Raw genomic sequence first — 20,788 nt, forward strand, 5'->3', positions numbered from 1 at the left:
CAATATGTTGTTTTAAAACTTATATGCTAAAAATCTCATTTGTGAGTAATGAAGAAAAAACTGAGTCAAAATGAGGAATGAGGAAGAGCTTGTATTTATTTTTATTAAAAAAATTTTTTTTTCAACGTTTATTTATTTTTGGGACAGAGAGAGACAGAGCATGAACGGGGGAGGGGCAGAGAGAGAGGGAGACACAGAATCGGAAACAGGCTCCAGGCTCTGAGCCATCAGCCCAGAGCCTGACGCGGGGCTCGAACTCACGGACCGCGAGATCGTGACCTGGCTGAAGTCGGACGCTTAACCAACTGCGCCACCCAGGCGCCCCGTAAGAGCTTGTATTTAAAAATGGGTCCACGTTGGAGTGCCAGGGTGGCTCAGTCGGTTGAGCGTCCGACTTCGGCCCAGGTCATGATCTCCCGGTTCGTGAGATAGAGCCCCGCATCAGGCTCCATGCTGACAGTTCGGAGCCTGGAGCCTGCTTCGGACTCTGTGTCTCCCTCTCTCTCTCTGCACCTCCCCAGCTCACGCTCGCACTCTGTCTCTGCAAAAATAAATAAGCTTAAAAAATGAAAATTAAAAATGGGTCCATGTAATAGTCATGAAGAATTAACAGCTCAAAAAGCTCTATTAGTTTTAAATAGATGGCAGTTTTAAGATCAAACTATTTACTTAAATGTATTTCAATTTAAATAGTCCTACTCAGATGTTTAACACACGACAATGTGGCTGTACCACATAATTTCATTTACTTTGAATTTCTGTACTGTCCTGAGAAATAGGAGACACAGGTTTATTCTAAACTGACAAATGCCTACACTTGTTTTGACTCTATGCTATACTTCTCACACGACAACGCATTTATTTTTTCAATTTATTACTTAACACAGCTCGAAACCACCCTTACGCCAAGGAAGATGAAATAAACATTAACTCCCCATAAGATTTTTCAATTCACTTCACTTTTCATTAAGAAAGTACCCGTAACTAAAACTCTGTGAGCCAGTACCATAATTAAGTGGAAAAATTAAAAGAGCCATTAAACTTTTCCATTCCTCACAAAAGGAACAAACGACTCGGTCCTTTGGTGGCTGACTGCACTTGGATTGCCTAACCCCAGACACCTGAGCCATCTTGGACGCGCCTAGACAGGAAAATTTCAAATGATGGGAAGGCAGCCTCACAGAAATAAAAACTCATAAAACCAAAAGCCCTCTGGCAATGCTTAAGAAGACTTCAGAAGGAACTTGCTACAAAGGACCATGGGCAAAAAGAGCCCAAATTATTTCTGTATAGAGGTATGTTTTACCGAATCCTCAGAGGGGTCGCAATAAAAGAACAAATCCGATCGATTCGGTAAAGTGCCAAAAACAGACATTTTATTAAATGTGGCAACGTCTTCATTATTTAAAAATTCAACTGAGCGGCATAGTTGTGAAAGGGGAATTTTTTTCATAAAGCTTTGATGCAGAAGATTCCACAGAGGGGAACCCGGGAGAGTCAGTCGGTTAAGTATCGACTCTTGAATTTGGCTCAGGGTCATGATCTCACGGTTCGCGAGGTTCAGCCCCGCATCAGGCTCTGTGGTGACAGTGCCGAGACTGCTTGAGATTCTCTCTCCCTCTCTCTCTGCCCCTCTCCTGCTCTCTCTCAAAATAAACAAACATTTTTAAAAAAACTCAACAGAAAACAAGCTCAAAGAGTAACTCTGAATAAATGCACACTTGAGGGTATTCTGAATTCACAGACATTCACAACACAACTCCTACCACAGCCACCGTCTGCAGTGGCACTCAGCTGAGTCTCCCTTTCCTCATCCAGAAAATAACCGCAAAGGCCCCTTCTAGCTCTATCACTATGCGTTCAGAGTAAAGACTCCGGATAAAAGCAAAAACCCCAAGTGTGAAAGAGGTGAGGAGAGAAAAGAAATAAGCGTACGGGTAGGTAAACAACTGCTCTGTCATCTATTGCAGGGCCCAATCCCACAAGGTCACTTCACCTCTGACGCTGTCGGAGACTAGTACCGCATAATACTCAAGAAACGCAACCGGCCCAGGAATAAAAATCAGCCGTATCTGCATGTTTCTCTGAAAGCGAGCTGCAGAGTAGAAGGCTCACTAAGTTGGGTTATTTTCTAACCTCCATTCTGAACTTTTCAGATTGTTGGCATTCAACAATCGTCTGGCTTTTCTGAGCCTTAGATTCTTATCTATTTAGAGACTGGAACAGATGATCTCAAACGTCCCTTCCAAATATAGCAACCTCTCAAGAAAAATGAAAAACAAAAAAGGTTCTTCAATTACATTTAGTTAATCATCAGGAGTTGCTGAGCCTATGAGCTCAATAGCCTATGTGAATATACATAGCCTTTTTAATACATCACAAATGCATAAAACTTCATTATTACTCCATCAGATTTGATGATTTCACATTAGTTACCACACAGGGAAGAATTATTTCAAGACACTTTAAAATACATTAATTTTCCTACACAGCCCTATCGGATGTATTCTAATGGCAAACAGGGAAACTGGTTTCAGTGATCATACTATGCACAGCAGTTCGACTTCCGTTCTTCTGAGCTGCTGCCTGTGTGTTGCAGCTCAGGGCAGAGGAGTAATCCTGAAGGATGCCGTGCCACCAACTCAGTACCGTCAGGCTCACTTGTTATATTTTACTTTAGATTTTTTTAAGGATTATTATTTTTAAAACTCAATTCTGTTGTATAATCGTGTGAGATATTTAATCATGTGAGATATTTAAAGGCATATCTATAAAAAAACATATTCACTCCAGGAAGTCTGGCTTCTTCTCCGTTCCCTCCCTGCACTTTCGAACTCACGGTCTAAGAGGCAGAGAAGAAGGCAAAAGGTATGGCCTCTGGATTCGCATCTTGAGTGTGTGACCCTGGCTTGTGACTCGATCGCTCCAAACTTACTTGCTCATGTCTACAATGGTGATAATGATAAAACCTACTCCAGAGGGAGATTGCGAGGATTAAATAAAACCATCTGTGCACAGTGGTCGGCTTTGTGGGATCTCAGGGAAGATCGACTGCTAGCATCAGGCTCTCATTTGAGGCTCAACACGATCCTGGGGTAGAGACGCAGAAGAGGAAACGAACCTGGAGGCGCCCCATCACCGGATCAAGGTCACGGAGCCCAGTGCTGAGACCGCAACCCATCTTTCGATCCCAGCACTAAGCCACAGTACTCGCTCCTAAAATTCTAGGCTCATTCAGGTTCCATGCTCATCACACATGCCCTACAACCAGCACAAGGGAAAAGCAACTCCCTTCCCACCCGGGACAACTTCAAAAGACTCACTGTGTTCAGCGCATTGAGGGTAGTGTCATCCCGAGATGCGGCAACACAGCCATCCTCCGTGGAGCCTCCGTCACACATCCCTGCGAATGCTGCCATGCTCCTTGGAGGACAGAAAGGGAAAATATCAGCACAGAAATGTTAATCCTCAGGTTTCAGAGTCAGCTCAGACCAAATTCCATTACTATATGCATGATAGGTCGGAGTTCTCAGTCCTGTTTCTGCTCTTGTTAATTTTTTTTTTTTTTTTTTTTTTTTTTTTTTTTTTTTTTTTGGTGAGAGAGAGAGAGAGAGAGAGGAGAGAGAGAGAGAACAAGCAGGAGAGAGAGTGTGCCAGCGGCGTACAGACAGAGAATTTTAAGCAAACTCTGCTCTCAGCGCAAAACCCGACGCAAGGCTTGATCCCATGACTCCGGGATCAGGACCTGAGCCAAAATTAAGAGTCGGATACTCAACCAATTGAGTCACCCAGGCACCCACCAAAAAAAATTTAAAATACCTCTACCCCCTTCACACATACAGAAAGGGAAATGTTACATTTACTCTGGTCTAATTGTGCCCTTTCTTCCCACACTTTACCAGGACTCAGATTTCAGTTTAGAGCATGAATAATCTAAAGCTATTTGCCACAACAGTTGGCTAGAAGGGCGCGTGGCTGGCTCAGTCGGTTAAGCATCTGACTCCTGATTTTGGTTCAGGTCATGATCTCACATGATCTCACGGTTCATGAGCTCGAGCCCCGTGTTGGGATCTGCACTGACAGTGTGGAGCCTGCTTAGGATTCTCTCCCTCTCTCTCGCTCTCTCAATAAATAAATAAATAAACATTAAAAGAAACACTTGGCTAGAGTACAATCTTTTCAAATAAAGATTATATTTTTGAAAGAAAGATATTTTGAAAAAAAATTAAATCCTCTGAATTTGCTTATTTCCTTTCATGCTACACATCAACTAACTTTAGGCAAGTTAAAAGTGGGAGGGGGATGAAAGGAATTCTTAGAGGCCGCTAACTGCACTGAGGCAGCCTCGTGTCTACACAGCATAGCTGAGCACAGGGCTTAAATGCAGTTGCCCGGCCTGCTCTGGTGCTTTGCTTATGCCCCGCTGATGCTGCGGGGAGTCCCAGAAACCACCGCAGATGCAGGAAGGCTCTCTGCCCTCACTATGATGTGCAGGGATAGATTTAAACTTACCTTTTATATTTTAGGCACTTGTAAGTTAGTAAGTTCTCATGTAGGTAAGCCACAAAAACACCAAGTTTAAGTCAAGCATCAATGAGCAGCCTCAAGTAGAGAAATCTACAATGGGATTTTAAGAAGGGCCGAATGATCTAACTACTCAACTGTATTTAGAAGTGCTGATAATCGCATGTATGGCTTACGGTGTTTCCCTTCTGAAGAGTTCTAACATCTGATGTGGGGCAAACATTAAGAAACAAGTGACTTTACTGTGGCAAACGTTTTCTCTGGTAAGAAAAATCAATTCACATGGCCTAACTCAGGGCAGGATGGGGAGGATTCCTATTACCTTGCTGCCCTCAAGTACATAAGAAGGTCACAGTCATTAACTCCAGGCATCCAGACCAGTTCCTCATGTTGGGTCACAGTGTCACCATCTGGAGAAGGGAACGGTTGCAAATCGGGAAGTTTGGCCTGTAAGATAGGGATGGAAAAGTCACAATCAAGGCACATTTAAAGAACTGTCTCAACAGGCAGGCCCTGGGAACAGATGCCATAGCTTACTGAGCCTCTTTCTTTAGGCAGTACCGAAATAACAAAAACCGTGAGTCACTGAAACCAGCCTGTAGCACGTTTCGGGATCATTTCACCATAGAAGATCTCACAATGGACTGCTTAATCTCTACTTAAGGAGAAGCAAACAGTATCAAAATAAACCAGTGTCAGCATGATCCAAAGAATAAAACAGAAATGGACACGTGTGCATAAAAGAAATGAAAAAAACACAAACCCTCAGGAGATAATAGTTCCCTGATAAAGAAGGGGAAAACACACACATTTCCAATGTAACACATCTACAAAGAGACATTACAAGTGATGAAACCTCACCTAAGGATATTTGCTGAAAATTTAAACGCACCATCCCATTAAGTTAACGCTACTTCCAAGACACTCAATAACTACCCTGTAGTCATGGTAAACGTAAAAAAAAAAGGCACAAAATTGGAAGTAACATTAAAAACAAAGCTGGACTAAATGGTGGTGACAGAAATCAGGCCAGTAGCAGCTTCAGGAGGAGGGGATTGCTTGTGAAGGGGCAGGAAGGAACTTTCTGAGACAACACAACTGTTGAGCCTTGACAGGAAGGGTGACAGCAGACGCAATAGTCCACATAAGATCTCAGCAGTTCACTGCACGTAAAGTGTACCTCAGCAAAAAAAAAAAATTTTTAAATATTTGAACAACAGTGCTCAACAACCCAGTCTCTTTGTCACCTGTGGGTTAGAGATCCAAATATCTCTAGTATGTTCTCATCCTCACTCTGCTGTGGCACAGCCAGGGCCAGTAGGTACGAGGACTACCACAACCATGAGAGGCCTAGAAGAAGTCAACTGCCTGCAAAACAGGCACGTTCTGGTCGTCTTAAATGATGAACACGGAAGTACTAGCCTAAAATTTTAAACCAAGAGCAGCTGTTAAAAAGCTCCAGTGGCTAAAGAAACCAGGCAAAAAAAAAAAATGAAAGGAGCAGCTGTAAGGTAGCACTCTCCAACGGAAAGAGAACGAGAGACACATATTTCATTTTAAAACACTCTAGTATCCCCATTGAACCCCACCTCCCAATGTGGACTAGCCACGCTTCAAGTGCTCACGGCCACATGGGGCAGTGGCTCCAGTACTGGGCTTGCAGGTATCAGGTGCTAAGGAGGCAAGGGAACCAGGCAGAAATGGAGACGGTGCTGCCCTGTGCACAGAAAGCAGCCAGGCAGGAATGAGAACCGGTACTTGTATAACCTCCGATTTTTTCCAAAGTCCAGAAATTTTTATGCGAAAGCTTGTATTCACGTTTTTAAAACAATTTTGTGGCAGACACGACATGAGCAGATCATGGGGCTCTAGATGCCAGTCTGCTTCACAGGCTACCTCTGGTACCTCTAAGTGCGCATCAAGTGCCGACTTTCTCCAAACAAGGATGCTCTTCTTTAATTTAGTACCGACTTTTATAACATTTAGTTGGGTGCCTCAATGAGTTCTGCTTAACACACAGTGACCATACTGGAATAAAATTTGACACACAACAGATATTCACACCAAAAGGGTTTTTTTTCTTCAAGTTTTTCTAAAATTTATTTACTTTGAGAGAGAGAGAAAGAGCGAGCATGAGCGGAAAAGGGGCAGAGAGAGAGGGAGAGAGAGAATCCTAAGCAGGCTCTACGCTTTGCACAGAACCCAACGTGAAGGTCAATCTCAAGACCATGAGACCATGACCTGAGCCAAAATCAGGAGCTGGCCACTTAACTGACTAAGCCACCCAGGTGCCCCCAAAGGTCTTTTTTGACATTTGTACTGAGCTCTGTTTCCCAGGACCAAATACAGTATCTGGTGTGGCAGCTCTCCCAGGTCTGGCAGTTTGTCCCAGGGGGACAAACCTCCCCCCCTCCCCGCCAAGAGAAAAAGAGGCTGGACATATAATTAGTTAGCTTACGGAAAAAGAAATGCAAATGGCTCTTAATGATAAGAAAACATGGTCAAAGTTGCTGATAAAAGAATTTCCCACCCATCAGACCGACATAAGTCCCAAAGTGTGACAACATACAAGGCAGGAGTTGCCAGCACAGATACAAAAATGGTACAATCTCTATAGAAGGGCATTTTGTAATGTCTTCACACTTACAGGTGCACTTGCCCTCCAAGGGAGCCAACCCCCCTTCTGGGGATATATTCCAAAAATATGTTGGCAAAAACATAAAAATCTATATGCTCAGGCCATTCACTGCAGCATTACCTGTAATAGCACATGACTGGAAGCAACCTAAGTGCCCAACAATAGGGACTGGAACTGGAAGAATAAACTGCTGTATCCACGCAATGGAGCTCCATGAGGCAGTAGAAGGAAATGAGGAGGAGCCTACATACTGCCATGGAGGGAACAGCAGGATACACTGTTAACAGATAGAAAGTCGGCGGAAGCCTGTGTATTATGCTACCATTTATCTAAGAACAGAGGGTCGGGGAATAAAAATAAGAAGGAAAAATCAAAACCTTAAATTAACAAAAACAAAAGCAACAAGTGTCCATCATGGAGAGAAGGAACATGTGGAGGGGACAGATGTAGTCGACTTTCTTGAACATACTTTTTCCTTTGTATGTTTGACTGTGGGGCCATGTGAATAGCCCTACATAAAAACAAAATGAAACTTAAAGAATAGTAATCCCTTAAAAACCATAAGGCAAAATAAAATACATGCATTAACTACACAGTAAGTTGATTCCTCTCTAGAAATTATTTCAACCAACTTTAAAACACAGTATTAATTTGCCCACACAGCCCTAGTGGGATATATACTAAGAAACCACCCCCGCCAAAAAAAAAAAAAAAAAAAATTAAATTGCAAGCTGTTTTCAATAATCATATTGTTTGCAGCAGTGTGTTATTATCTTGTGCTATTATATATGTATTATGGGATTAAAGCAAATGAATAATGATGTTGGTGTCATTTGAAAATGGGATTTGAGACATGGGGAAAAGATACAGACAAATGAAAGAAAGATAGGATTAAATATAAAATCCAGATAAAAATTTGAATTGGAATTAGAAATATCAAAAGGAATCTACAATGTATCTTTAAAAAATGTATAAGAAAAAGGCATATTTCTTTTTCCTGAAAAGGCCTAGAAACAAGTAACCAACCAACCCAGTAACAATGAACACCCCAGTACCCAGTCAAAAAATGTCACTTCCCAGTAAAACAATAAGGGCTCCTATGAGAAAAATTTAATTCTAGATCTAGGGCAGGGACTGTACAAGATGAGACATTAAAATGCCATACCAGTTAAAGGAATCCTGCAAAGACCACCGAGGTCCGTCCAGTCGAAAGGACACAGAAGTTAGCAGGAAGAGGCCCCTACTGGCCCCAGATGGATAATTTAATCATCAGTAAGAATAAGGACAATGCGGGGGTGCCTGGGTAGTTCAGGCGGTTATGCGTCCGACTTCGGCTCAGGTCACGATCTCAAGGTTTGTAAGTTTGAGCCCCACACCGGGCTTGCTGCTGTCAGTGCAGAGCCTGCTTCAGATCCTCTGTCCCCCTCTCTCTCTGCACATGCCACCCCCCCCCCCTTCCTGGGTGTGCGCTCTGCTCTCTCTCTCTCTCTCTCAAAAATAAATAAAAATTAAAAAGAAAAAAAAGAATAAGGACAGCTGGTTAGCAGATAACAAATAATTTAAAATCCACTGGTGACCACTGGAAGACGTTGGGGGAAACAGTATTTTTGAAAACTGGTAAACAGAAGGAAGGAATTGAACATTTATCTTGCCTTTCCTCTGTGATTCAGGTAATCAAATAGTTGGTAAGGGGAAAGCTTCATTTACTCACCTAATAAATGAAGGAGTGATACGATTAGAACACCACAATTTTGAAGGGTACATCTAAGTAACAAGCCAAGGCAGCAAATCACCCTTACAAGGACAGGCATAACCTCCTGGTAGACAGACACAGCACCACCCACGCCAGAGGCAGAGGACCAAAGGAGCATAGGATTAAACTTCTAGATTTTAACTACTCATTTGCAAGATATGCCAAGGACACGGGACAAGTCTAATGACACATAAAGATGCAATCAGCCAAATCCAGACTGTGGGACACCCTACTGGACAAAACACTCACCTTCTTCAATACATACACTGAGAGAAGGGGAAAATAAGAACAACAGATGAATTAAAAGAGATTTAAGAGACCTATCAACCACTTGCAACGCATGGCTCTTACTCACATTCCAATTTGAACCGTAAAAAAAAAAAAAAAAAAAAAAAAAGACAATTATGGAAATCCGGTCCTGGTGGGTATTTAAGAAATTGCTAATTTTTATTAGGTGCTACATACTGTGATTTTGGTTTTTGGAAAGGGCTCTTATCTTTGGGATATTTACAAGTAAAATGATAGATTTGTGAATCATTTCAAAACAATAGTTGGAGGGACGTAAGGAGAATAAATGAAACAAGTTTGATCCTAACTTGGTAGGTGTGAAAACGAAGTAATAAGGATCAGGGGATTTATTGTACCATTCTTTCTTGACTTTTACATGTGTCAATGTTGTGCCTAAAAAGAAATTAAAATTTTAATAAGGAAAATACTGCCTATTAAAAAAAAAAAAGTCCTTTCATATTTGGTGTTCCAAAACATGTCTTGTTGGGAAAAAAAACCCACAAAGCCTAATAAAGATATTTAAAATCTGGTACAAAATAAATGAAGGTATACAAAAATCCAAGCATAATCTAAGTATAAAAAAACCTAAGCAAGAATTTAAGTATCTTTTACTTACAAACCACTCTTTCTGTTATGGCAAGGCAAAAAATCGTAAAATAAAGCTTTCGTACAAAGATCTCAAGACACTAGAAACACAACGGGGAAGAAGAAACACGGGTGGGAAAATATGGTGGCAAGAGGGCAGAAAGAGGGAGGGACGTGTAGTCAGAGGGAACCCGGTAAGGACTAGATCCCGATTAGACTGGAACTCCTAGGCCTGAAGGCACAGAAAACACAGTTGAGAAGTGGTAGGCAGACGCCCCAACGGGCCACAGCAAGGAAAGGGTTGTGCGGGGACAGGGCGGGCAATAAGGGGAGTGACCACGTGCAGCTTTTTTTTCCGGTCTCAGTTGTAATCCTAGTTCTGGGATGCGAAGTGTCCACTAGAAATTAGATGCCCCTGTTTCTGTGCTTTGACTTTAATATGCCCTCCCTTCTTCATTTCTTTCTCGTTACAGAGCTAAAACAGATTCTTAGAAATATGAATGACATATAAGAAATGCTCAACGTCCAGACAGAAAAATGAACAAGTAAACAGACTACTGAAACCTCTCTGTCCTTACAAAGTGGGGGAAGGAGGAAAAAAGAGACTGATGTCAAACATGACACTAAGAGTCTCAGTAAACTGAACAAAATAGGACACAGGCCCTGACACAACAAGCTGCTGACAAACAGACAGCCTAACCATCTGGACTCTTGTGAAGGACAGGGGTTATTAAAAAGTTAAAATGAAAGTATGTAGGGACCAAATGTCCATCAATAAATGAATGTATCAACGAAATGTGGCGGTATAAACAAATGATGAAGATTCAGCCTTAAAAGGAAATTACGTTCTGGTTTGTGCTATGACAGGGGTGAATGAACCCTGAAGGTCTTATGTTACGTAAAAGAAGCCGGACAGGAGGACAAGTACTGTGCAATCCAAGGATATGAGAAACCTAGGGCAGTCAAATTCGTGGAGACAGAAAGCAGGACAGGGGTTACCAGGGGCTTGGGGAGGGAGATGGGGAGTCAGTGTTTAATGGGTACAGAGTCTCAGTTTGGGAAGGTGAGAAAGTTCTGGGGGTAGATGGTATGGTGGTGACGACTGCACAGCAACATGACTGTACTTACCAGCACTGAAATGTACACTTAAAGATGTTTAGAATGGTACATTTTACATTATATGTATCTTACCACGATTTTAAAAAGTACGTGACGATCAGAAAGAAAAAAAAATCTCTGTATTTATATGACATTCCCTTAAGCGTAACAATTCTAAGTTGCTGCTCAACAGAATCAAGGGCCAGCAGAATAATAAGAAATAAAACTCCATCAGAGAAGCTACTGAAATTTGCTTTACCTGATGGCTAGGACCAACACGAATTTCTCCCTGGGTGCTGTTCAGCCTCCTGTCATGGAAAGAGCAGATTAGGTTAGCACCATATAGTTCAGGCATAAACATTCACAAATTTTTTCAAGGAAAATAATTCACTTGAAATAAATGAGGGATAAAACAGGAAGAATTAAGTTCCCCACTACTTCGAGTGTTGCCCTGCACATGTGCACGCCCAAAGCCCATACACATCTCTAAAATCTCTTTCTTCTAAAAAAAATACCTGACTGCAACTCCCCGTCTTGAGTACCTACCTATACCATTGGTCCTTCACACCTCAGAGGGAGGTACATTGCTACGGTACAACCCCAATAGAGGTTTCTTCTTTTCAAAACATTGCTCGTGCCCTACTGTAAACCTTATTAAAAGATAAACAAGATACGGGGGGGCCGGGTGGCTCAGTTGGTTAAGTGACCGACTTCGGCTCAGGTCACGATCTCATGATCTGTGAGTTCGAGACCCACATCGGGCTCTGTGCTGACAGCTCGGGGCCTGGAGGCTGCCTCGGATTCTGTGTCCCCCCCTCCCCCCCGCCCCGCTCTGCCCCTCCCCTACTCATGCTCTCTCAAAAATAAACAAACACTAAAAAAATGTTTTAAAGATGAGCAAGACAGCTATGGTTCCTAGCACACACACTGGGTCACTCATCCATTCAGCAAATATTTATTAAGTACCTATTATATGCTCAGAACTGGCCTAGATGTTGTGGATAAAGCAGTGAACAATACAGTGTCCCTGCCTAACTGGAACTTCTATGCTCACTTGGGTATAAAATGAAGAAACAAATAATAGGTTAGGTGATAGTAAGGGCCAAAGAATCAAGCAGACAGTGAATGATGAAATATTTCCCCAGTTCTTTACACAGCACAGACAGGAAAGGCCTCATTAAATAAAGCAGAACAAGCAGAGATGGAAAAGATGTGTGGGAATGAGCCCAGCAGGTCCAAGAGGTGGAAGACTTTACTTCGTTTCTAGGTCATTCTCACCGCACCTGCTCACCCTCCCTTGCTCTCAATTCTCACCATCCAGGGTCCTTTTAGAAGCCACTATTTCTGTGAAGCCTTTCCTATCTCCCCATTTCACCCCACAACGCCCGCAAAGGGTGGACTGCCTTCCCCTCTCACTCCTTCACGAGATGCTGATTGAGTGCCTTTCTGTCCCAGGCTCGCACAGGGCACCCACTGGGGCACAAGGCCGGATGAAGAAGCGCAGTCCCAGCTCCCGGTTCCTGTCAACTCTGAGTCACGTCGGACTGTGGGCTACCTCAGGACGCCCCTTCTGTGCCCAGGGACAAATCTGCCGTGCTGTGCGGCCACCTTTGCGTCTGCAGCAGAGCCACGGAGAAGGCCGTGCCACAGGGAGAGCCGCCGACGGCTACCGGTGGACTCGGCTGTGCTGCGAGTGTACAAACAGCACAGGGGCAGAGAGGCTGCCGGTCTCGGGTCTGTCCTCCGCAGAGCCGGCACCCCCATCATCCCATTGAGGTTGTTAACATGAATTGTGGAAAACGATTACTTCCTTCAGGCCTGATGCTTTCTTCTTTTGACCCAACAATTTTTCTCACGAAGAGTCTTATTTCGGGAAAGCGGGCAATAGAAACAACAAAGGAAGGGAGGAGACTAAACCACAAGGGAAGAAGACACGTGGCCCAGTTCTTAAGACACTTACTCTCCAACTACCCGGGAGGTGGCATCACCCGACAAAGCCACAACAGGTCCAATCGCTACATTTACAGTCACAGATCATCTCAGGAGGAACAGGGTCCAAAAATGCCCAGGGAAGTGATCCACACCAGGCAGGCTTCACAAGGAGATGACAGTGCAGGAAGTGGTTAATTTCCAACCCTTCACCTCTGAAGGGAGCACAACAGCAGGGCAAAACAGAGGACTTCCCAAGGGCGAGTGCGGGGGGGGGGGGGGGGGGGGTTCTCTACAGAAGTGGGACGAGGTGGGGGAAAAAGTCTGCACTGAGTGCTGGTTTTGATCTACAAGGCATCTTCGTTTCCCCACCAGGAGAGTGGTGTGTTGAAAAACAAGTCAAAAGATGGACTATTCTAGTAGGTTCATGTAGGAATAACACGCTGTTTTAGGAGGTATGAGAGGAACCACATAGGCCAGGAGGCTACTTTAATCATGAGTACTTTAAGAAAAACAAGCAGTCAGCATTACCAACCCTTTCCCTTCCAGCTTGTCCTTTTCTGTCTCACAACCAGCTCCGAGCAAAACTAGCTACCAAAAGCTCTCTCCCTCTACCTCTAGATACTTTCCAAACGCTCGCCTGCCTACGAGCAGGTGGAGCCAAATGCATCATCTGAGAAGGTTTCGGCCACAGCCCATCCAATAACTTGTGCCACAGCTCAACCTGCAGGTTCTTCTAGAAGGTCTAGGCCATGCCAAGGTTCTCAAGTGGGTGTCTACGAAAGCATTTCCCCATCACTGCTACACACGCACTGCTAAGTCCTTGACAATTCTAGGACAAACATTCCTGGGTTGTTTTTAATTTAATTTTTTCCTTTTTTTATTTCTTTGTGTGGTTTTTTTTTTCCTTTTAATACCTTCATCAGCCAGTATTATCAAAATTAGCTCAAAAATGTGCCACAATAATAAAACAAACACTTCAAATACCTTATTGAATACAACTACTTGTATCCCATTGATTTGTACAAAATAGGTTGATAATTATTAATACTAATAATTATACAAGAGAAAAGACAAAGGTACTGAGGATCTTAAGAGCCTGAAATGGAAATTGTTTCTCTCATTTTTGTTTCTATCAATGAATGGCACTGACAAGGTCAGTAGTTTAAAAAACCCAAAATAACACAGAGGACCTTTAAAATTAGAAATCAATTATTACAACAAAATTATTTCTCAACCAGATGCAACTTTTCTTTTTTAATTTTTTTAATGTTTGTTTAGTTTTGAAGGGTCGGGGGAGGGGCAGACAGAGAGGGGGACCCAGAATCCGAAGCAGGCTCCAGGCTCTGAGCTGTCAGCACAGAGCCCAAAGTGGGGCTCGAACCCACAAACGGAGCCAAGTCGGACGCTTAACCGACTGAGCCATGCAGGTGCCCCAACCGTGCGCAACTTTCAAATACTGGGGTTTCATATAGCAAGAGATACACCAAACTTATTTTTGAGGAGGATGAGGATCTGAGGTAAGCAAACAACGGCCTTAGCCTACTGTTTGCAGGACCTCCTGAATACAGAGTAAATGGCAGAAATGTTCTTTAGGCCCAAGATAAAAAGAGGCTGATAGCAACATGCCCGATCAGAGAGAACTGGATGCATGTGACAGAAAAACCGTCAGCACATGAACTGGAGGTGAGAGACCAGAAGGGGGCTTCCTGGGAAACGGCCAGTACCAGGCCTATCCACGATCCGCTGCGCAGTCACCGTCCTCCCCTCTTCTGACAGCATCCGAACTCTACCTTAAATGACACGTTCCTCTCCCGCTGCCTCGTTGCTCCTCCCTTCTGACTGCGTGCTCCTTCTGTCAGAGGACGACACTCTGCTGTGGCTCATCTGGACATTTCCCTCCACCCACTATGGGCCTGTAAGCTTCTAGAGTAGAGGAACTGATGCTCATCTTGTGGGTCCCCCAAAATCTACTACACTACCTGCCTGGCATTATTATGCATTCAGGACAAATTTAAAGTTCCCTGGTGGCATGGATATTTCTCGACTCCTAAGCTCTAAAACTTGACAAAAATCACCAGGAATTATTATCTAAATGCAGTATCAAACAGCTTGTGAAAAACACTCTTAATAATCGTATGCTGGCCAGTACATACTTCCTTTTCCTTCTTAACACAGCAGTTCCCAAACTATTGGTCTCAGAAACTCTTCACAGTGTTTAAATTACTGAGCATTCCAAGGAAGTTATATTTTTGAAAAAGTTCAAAAAAACATTTTATGTACCAATAAGCACATCACATATTAATATGTAGAACTTATTCTCATGAAAAAATTGTTTATTTTTTTAAAGTTTATTTATTTTTGAGAGAGGGAGAGACAGAGTGCAAGCGGCGGAGGGGCAGAGAGTGAGGGAGACACAGAATCTGAAGCAGGTTCCAGGCTCTGAGCTGTCAGTGAGAGCCCGACGTGGGGCTCAAACTCGTGAACTGTGAGATCATGACCTGAGCCAAAGTCAGATGCTTAACCGACTGAACCATCCAGACACCCCAGAAATTAAATGGATCTAAACAAACAACAACAACAAAAAACTTAGAAAAACAGAGGCACTGTTTTACATTTTTTTTGCAAATCTAATTCAGCACTTAACAGAAGTCCACTGGATTTTTATGTCTGCTTCTACATTCAATCTTTTGTAATATGTTATCTTAGTTAAAGTATATCAAGAAAATCTGGCCTCACAAAGATTATAGTTGGAAAAGGGAAGGATATTTTAATAGTCTTTTTGATAATTATGGATATTATTTTTTATACTACCCCAAAACTCAACAAGTGACCATTCCTTAAATGTTTTTACACAATGTGAATCTAAAACCTTACCTTGCCTTGAACTCTTTTATGTTAAAAATCCATTAGTCTGTCTTGGCCTTTTAATGGATCCTTCTACCCAGACCCGATTTTTGTGAGGTCATGCACAATTTAGATGGAAAATATGAGATGCCAGATTTATCCTTCAATTAATGGCAATGATAGCCAACACTTGAGTACTTTCTATCTGTTCTAGGTGCTCTACAGTCTCATTTCTATGTATTCATTCATTAAATTAATATTTTGATATTAATGAAAGCATTAATAGTGACAGTCACAGAAATTCAGATCTTGTTCTATATTATGTTTGAAATAACACACCTACTAAAGAGGTTTCTGTTTGAGGCACGGCGTTGCTTAATTAATACAGTAGGTCTGGGCAAAAACAGGACGGTCACCAATTAAGGAAGGAAAATCCAGACCAAGGATGGTGTACAAACAAGGATGGTCTCAGATAAAGAACACTACATACGAAATAAGAGACCAAAGACGGAAGTCATGTCCCAGGATAATGCAGGACAAATCTAGGTACACCCTTATCTTTGCCTCAGGGTTTTCACATTCATTGTCTTAAATTCAGATATCCTGCAGTTGTATGACAACACCAGCAAAATAACAATGCTAGTTATCACTTACTAAGTGCTGTTTATGCCAGGTACACATTATTTCATTATTCCCAGGACAACCCTATAAAGCAGTACCTCCACTTTATAGATAAAAATGACAGCACTAATTGTCATATTAACAAAGAAACATATACAGTGGACATTTACTCCGTACCAAGCATTCTAAGCTAAGCAAATTCTTTATATTTTCTTATCTAATCTTAAGGATGACCCTGTAAGGAAGGTACTATTATTATTACCTGTCCAGAGAAGGAAACTGAAGCTGAGAGTTACGAAAGTGCCCAAGATTACTGTAACCAGGATTCAAACTCAAGTTTAGTTGACTCCAAAGTCAGAGCTCCCATAATGCAGAGCGATTAAATTACCAAACCAAAATCACACAATTACATATAGAACCAGTACGAGAAGCCCTACCTATCCTCTATCCTTTCCGTATCTTCATTTCAAGCACCAAAGCAAGACAGAATTATCAAAAGAGTTTGTTTGGTTTGGAAATCATGTTAAAAGAGAAAACCTATTATGAGGCCAAGTTACATAACACTGTCAAAGTAACAAAATTAGAGAGATGGAGAACAGATTAGTGGTTGCCAGGTGTTAGGAATGGGGGGATGGGGCGGCGAGAGAGCGGGAGGTCTTTGCCGTAACAAACAGACCTCAGTGATGCAGTGGTTACATAAAGTACACGGACCATACACACACTGTACTAACGTCCTGTCCAGGCTCTGAAGCTGTGCGATGGGGGAAAGGAGTAAGGGGTAGGTACATCGGAGCGGGTCTATGGTATCTTACATCTCTTACATCTTCCTGCGAAACTAAAAAATTAAAAGTTTTTAAAAAGTCAAAAGAGGTGGTTTGGCTGAATGCTGTATTACAAACAGACTGGAGAGAAGAAAGCCTGACTAAATGACTAATAGATTCCCCTCCGATGTACTGCAGACAACTGAACAAGTAACCGAAGAAAGGAGATTCAAGGAATTAACTCAAGTCACATAATTCTTTTTTCTCTGTGTTTACTAAGGGTTCTGATGTGAGCTCATCCTTTGTGAGACATCCCTAACTGAATCATAGTACAAAAAAAAAAAAAGAGAGAGAGAGAGAGAGAAGAGAGAAGAGAGAAGAAAAGAAAAAAAAAAATGTCACCAACCTCACCAGCAAGGAGGCATTTCTCTGTGAGGCTAATGTAAATACTATATGTTTTTCAAACAGTTGAGGTTCGGTCCCCATTATTCTACAAATCTTTGCTTTGGACTATGAAAATAGTCTCAGAAGCCAAATTACAACAATAATGGCAAGTCACTGTGTTTATTCCTGGAGTATTAAAAAAAAGAACGAAATTCATTGTATATGAAATCTGATACAAAAGAAATCCATGTAACAAAGCAGTATCCATGGCAACTACAACTTAATATTTCAGTCCTCTTCAGCTGCAGTGGATTAAATAAAATGACAAGATGTTCCCTTTGAAAAGTAACCTGTTACCATGGAAACATTTTAGTCTAAGAAGTAAACAGGGAATGGACAGAAAGGAGCAGGAAGCCTGTAACGGAATATCAAAAAGGGAGAAGCATCTACGCCAAGGGGATGAGAAAGCCGGCTGGCCAGATGCAGGGTGGGAGAGGCGAGGGTCTGGGGAGGAACCTTCACTCAAGACACCCAAATATCTCTACCTGACTGTGTCCACAGAGGAGGAAGAGGGACAAGGGCACAGGGTCCAGGGGAGAAGACATGAGCTGGCAGAAAAGAGGCCTTTTACAGGGAGCCGGCATGAGTTCCCATCATAAACCCGGACCTGGTCCCCAATCCAAGCCCAGCACGAACAGCAGTGTGGCCTGCGGCCCACTCCCCAAAGCCTGGGACTGTGTAACTCTCCAGTCAGACCCCTTCTCTGCGGCTAATGTTACGTGTGAATGAAATCACTGTGCGATCTTCCTGTACCTATCCTCCAGGTCACAAGGCTCAGAGAAGAGGTCGTTCTTATCTTTTCCATAAGGTGTTCAGTTGAGCAGGAAGACTGACATGACATCAACACAAAGAAGCCTCTAGAAACTCTATTTACTAGCTCATTCAGAAAGCGATCACAGAAACAGACTGTAGGTCCAGAGCAAATACACCAAATTTTAGGAAAATCGAAAGGCAATTTATCAGAATCACTTTTTTTTGTAAGAAGGGTTGTGGGCAGGAGTGAAAATCAGACTGATAAGAAAGAAAACTAGAATAGCATGCAGGGTTTCTCAGATTTCTCCAGCATGAACACTTACGTCCAAAGCAGTCTTTAACAAGTCTGAAATATCTTTAAAGTCTGATATAGTATCGTAAAAACCCATATACATTTTGTATGCTATTCCAGAACATACTCCCATTTGTCTTAAGAAACTCCCCAAATCTGAGTAAGATCACTGCGCTTTGTACACCCTGAGATGCCCCACGACCGTGGCTCCCCACGACTGGGAGGGAGGAGATGGCACATACACATACACTAACCCTAGATGCTCAGGGCCAGGGGATGAGCACAGACTTCAGAGTCAAAGGAAGACGGGTTAAAATCTCAGTACCAAAGTTTTATTAGCCTCAACGTGATCTTAAGGACACAATTCAACCTCTCTGAGCCTGTTTCCTCATCTGTGAGATGAAGTTCATGATGACTAGTTTGCAAGGTTGCTACAAAAATAAAAGATGATCTACGGAGAGAAGCAGCATCGTCCTGCTGCACAGGGGCCACTGCTATTATTAGCTCTAAGTACTGGTGGCAGGTGACAACAGGAGCGAACTCTCTACCAGGAGTTCCCAGAGCACCACCTACTTCTCTTTAGCCCTCATCACAGGCACAATTTTATATGCATTTTGTGTTATTATTTCTTTCAATGTGCTTAGACTGAAAGCTCCATGCAGGTAGGGAACTGAGTCTGTTTTTTAGCTCACCATTATATCCCAGGGCCCACTGGCACTCACTGAATATATTCTAAATGAATAAATGACTCCAGTATTTTAACTCAACTATCGTTTAGTCATAGACAGCAGCTAAGCACTTTGATGCAAAATTAAGCCAAGTCACGTGCGACAGAAGGCTAGCCCTCCTGCCCAGCGGGAAGAATATTTTGAATGAATACTGAATTATCGAGAGAGAGAGAGAGAGAGAGAGAGAGAGAGAGAGAGAGAGAGAGATGGAGATGGAGAATCCATCAACAAATGAAAGACTTAATGTTCCAATTTGCATACACAAATGCAAAGGTCAACATAGAAGCCGGTCAAAATCTCAAATCAGAGTATCTTAGATTTTCTCTGATGGAAAGTTCCTTAGAGGCCATGTGATCTAATCGTCTAGCTTAACAGAAGGAGCCAAGGCCTGAGGAGACAAAGGTGCCCTTTTGAGGGGCCACAATGAGTTAATCAGAGAGGATTCCAGGCCACTGAAGTAGCTCTCCTCTCCAGAGTCCCCTCTAAACACAAGTCAGAGTCCAGAACTAAGAATTTGGGCATTGGCTGAGGCATGAGAAGAATTTCCATGCTGACAATAAGATACAATAAATGTGGCCTCTATACAAAGTACACATCGTGGAAAAAATGGGTAAAAAAAAATTTTTTTTAAGCACATGAAAAAGGATCTCATTTCAAAAATGGTCATCACAGCCCAACACAAAGCTATATGCACAAAAATGATGCTTTGGAAAACAGACTTACTTTTTAAATCCCACGGTGATTGAAATAATTTATAAAGCAGCAATATTTGAAGATTAAGCCGATCTCCTGACCAAAAATGTTGCTGGCTTTCTGCACACTAAAATCACACTTTATAAAAACAGAAACATAGCATCCCCAGAAAAAGAGGGAGACTGGACTATAAGTAAGTATGTCCTCAATGCATGTGTGAACCTTTCTTTGTTCCCACTAGGAAGTCTCTGGGAAATACTATGAAAAACATGACCATTGCCCTATGCAATGTGGTGGTGTAAGTATGGGGGTGGGAGGAAGAGGGGGAGGAGGCAGCCTTCACAGCATTCTCTCTCTCTCTCTCTCTCTCTCACACACACACACACACACACACACACACACACACACACACACACACCAGGAAGAGGTAAGAAAGGAAAAATGTTTAATGCCAAACACACTGAACGTTTTACACAGCATGGAAGTAAAGCTTCCGATGTAAAACACCCAAAGGGCAAGAGAAGAAAGGAGATCAGTAAATGGCAGTTAAGTATACTGATCACTAATTTAATTACCATAATACTTGACATTGTCTTAACGAGACTGACAAAAACTATAGATGTTGCTGAGATAACCATACCCACATGAGATTGAAGACTTGGCCTTGGAATTAATAAAAATAACACACTGAGCAACTGAGTGCCGAGCACTTTCATAAGTGTTTTCACCCCATCTTTACAACAACTGTGAAAAATCATATTTATCTGATTGGAGATACGGTCATATGGAAATACGACCCATGAGAACACGGAAATTGAGAGGAGTATATAAACT

At 42.4% G+C, this 20,788-nt stretch overlaps 1 protein-coding gene across 7 annotated transcripts in view; it reads right to left on the reverse strand.

The window, feature by feature from the left end:
• Positions 1-20,788, reverse strand: part of RERE (arginine-glutamic acid dipeptide repeats) — a 423,431-nt gene that overhangs the window by 115,915 nt on the left and 286,728 nt on the right. For all 7 annotated transcript variants that reach the window (XM_086715575.1, XM_086715574.1, XM_086715568.1 and 4 more), the window contains 3 exons: positions 11,146-11,194; positions 4,847-4,971; positions 3,324-3,423 (listed from right to left, as the gene is read on the reverse strand). In XM_086715575.1, the coding sequence (XP_086571701.1) occupies positions 3,324-3,423; positions 4,847-4,971; positions 11,146-11,194 (274 nt within the window). The remainder of the gene's footprint in view (positions 1-3,323; positions 3,424-4,846; positions 4,972-11,145; positions 11,195-20,788) is intronic.

This window comes from Puma concolor, chromosome C1 (genome assembly GCF_028749965.1).
Source record: "Puma concolor isolate L17-30 chromosome C1, mPumCon1.1.hap2, whole genome shotgun sequence".
Classification (NCBI taxonomy): domain Eukaryota; kingdom Metazoa; phylum Chordata; class Mammalia; order Carnivora; family Felidae; genus Puma; species Puma concolor.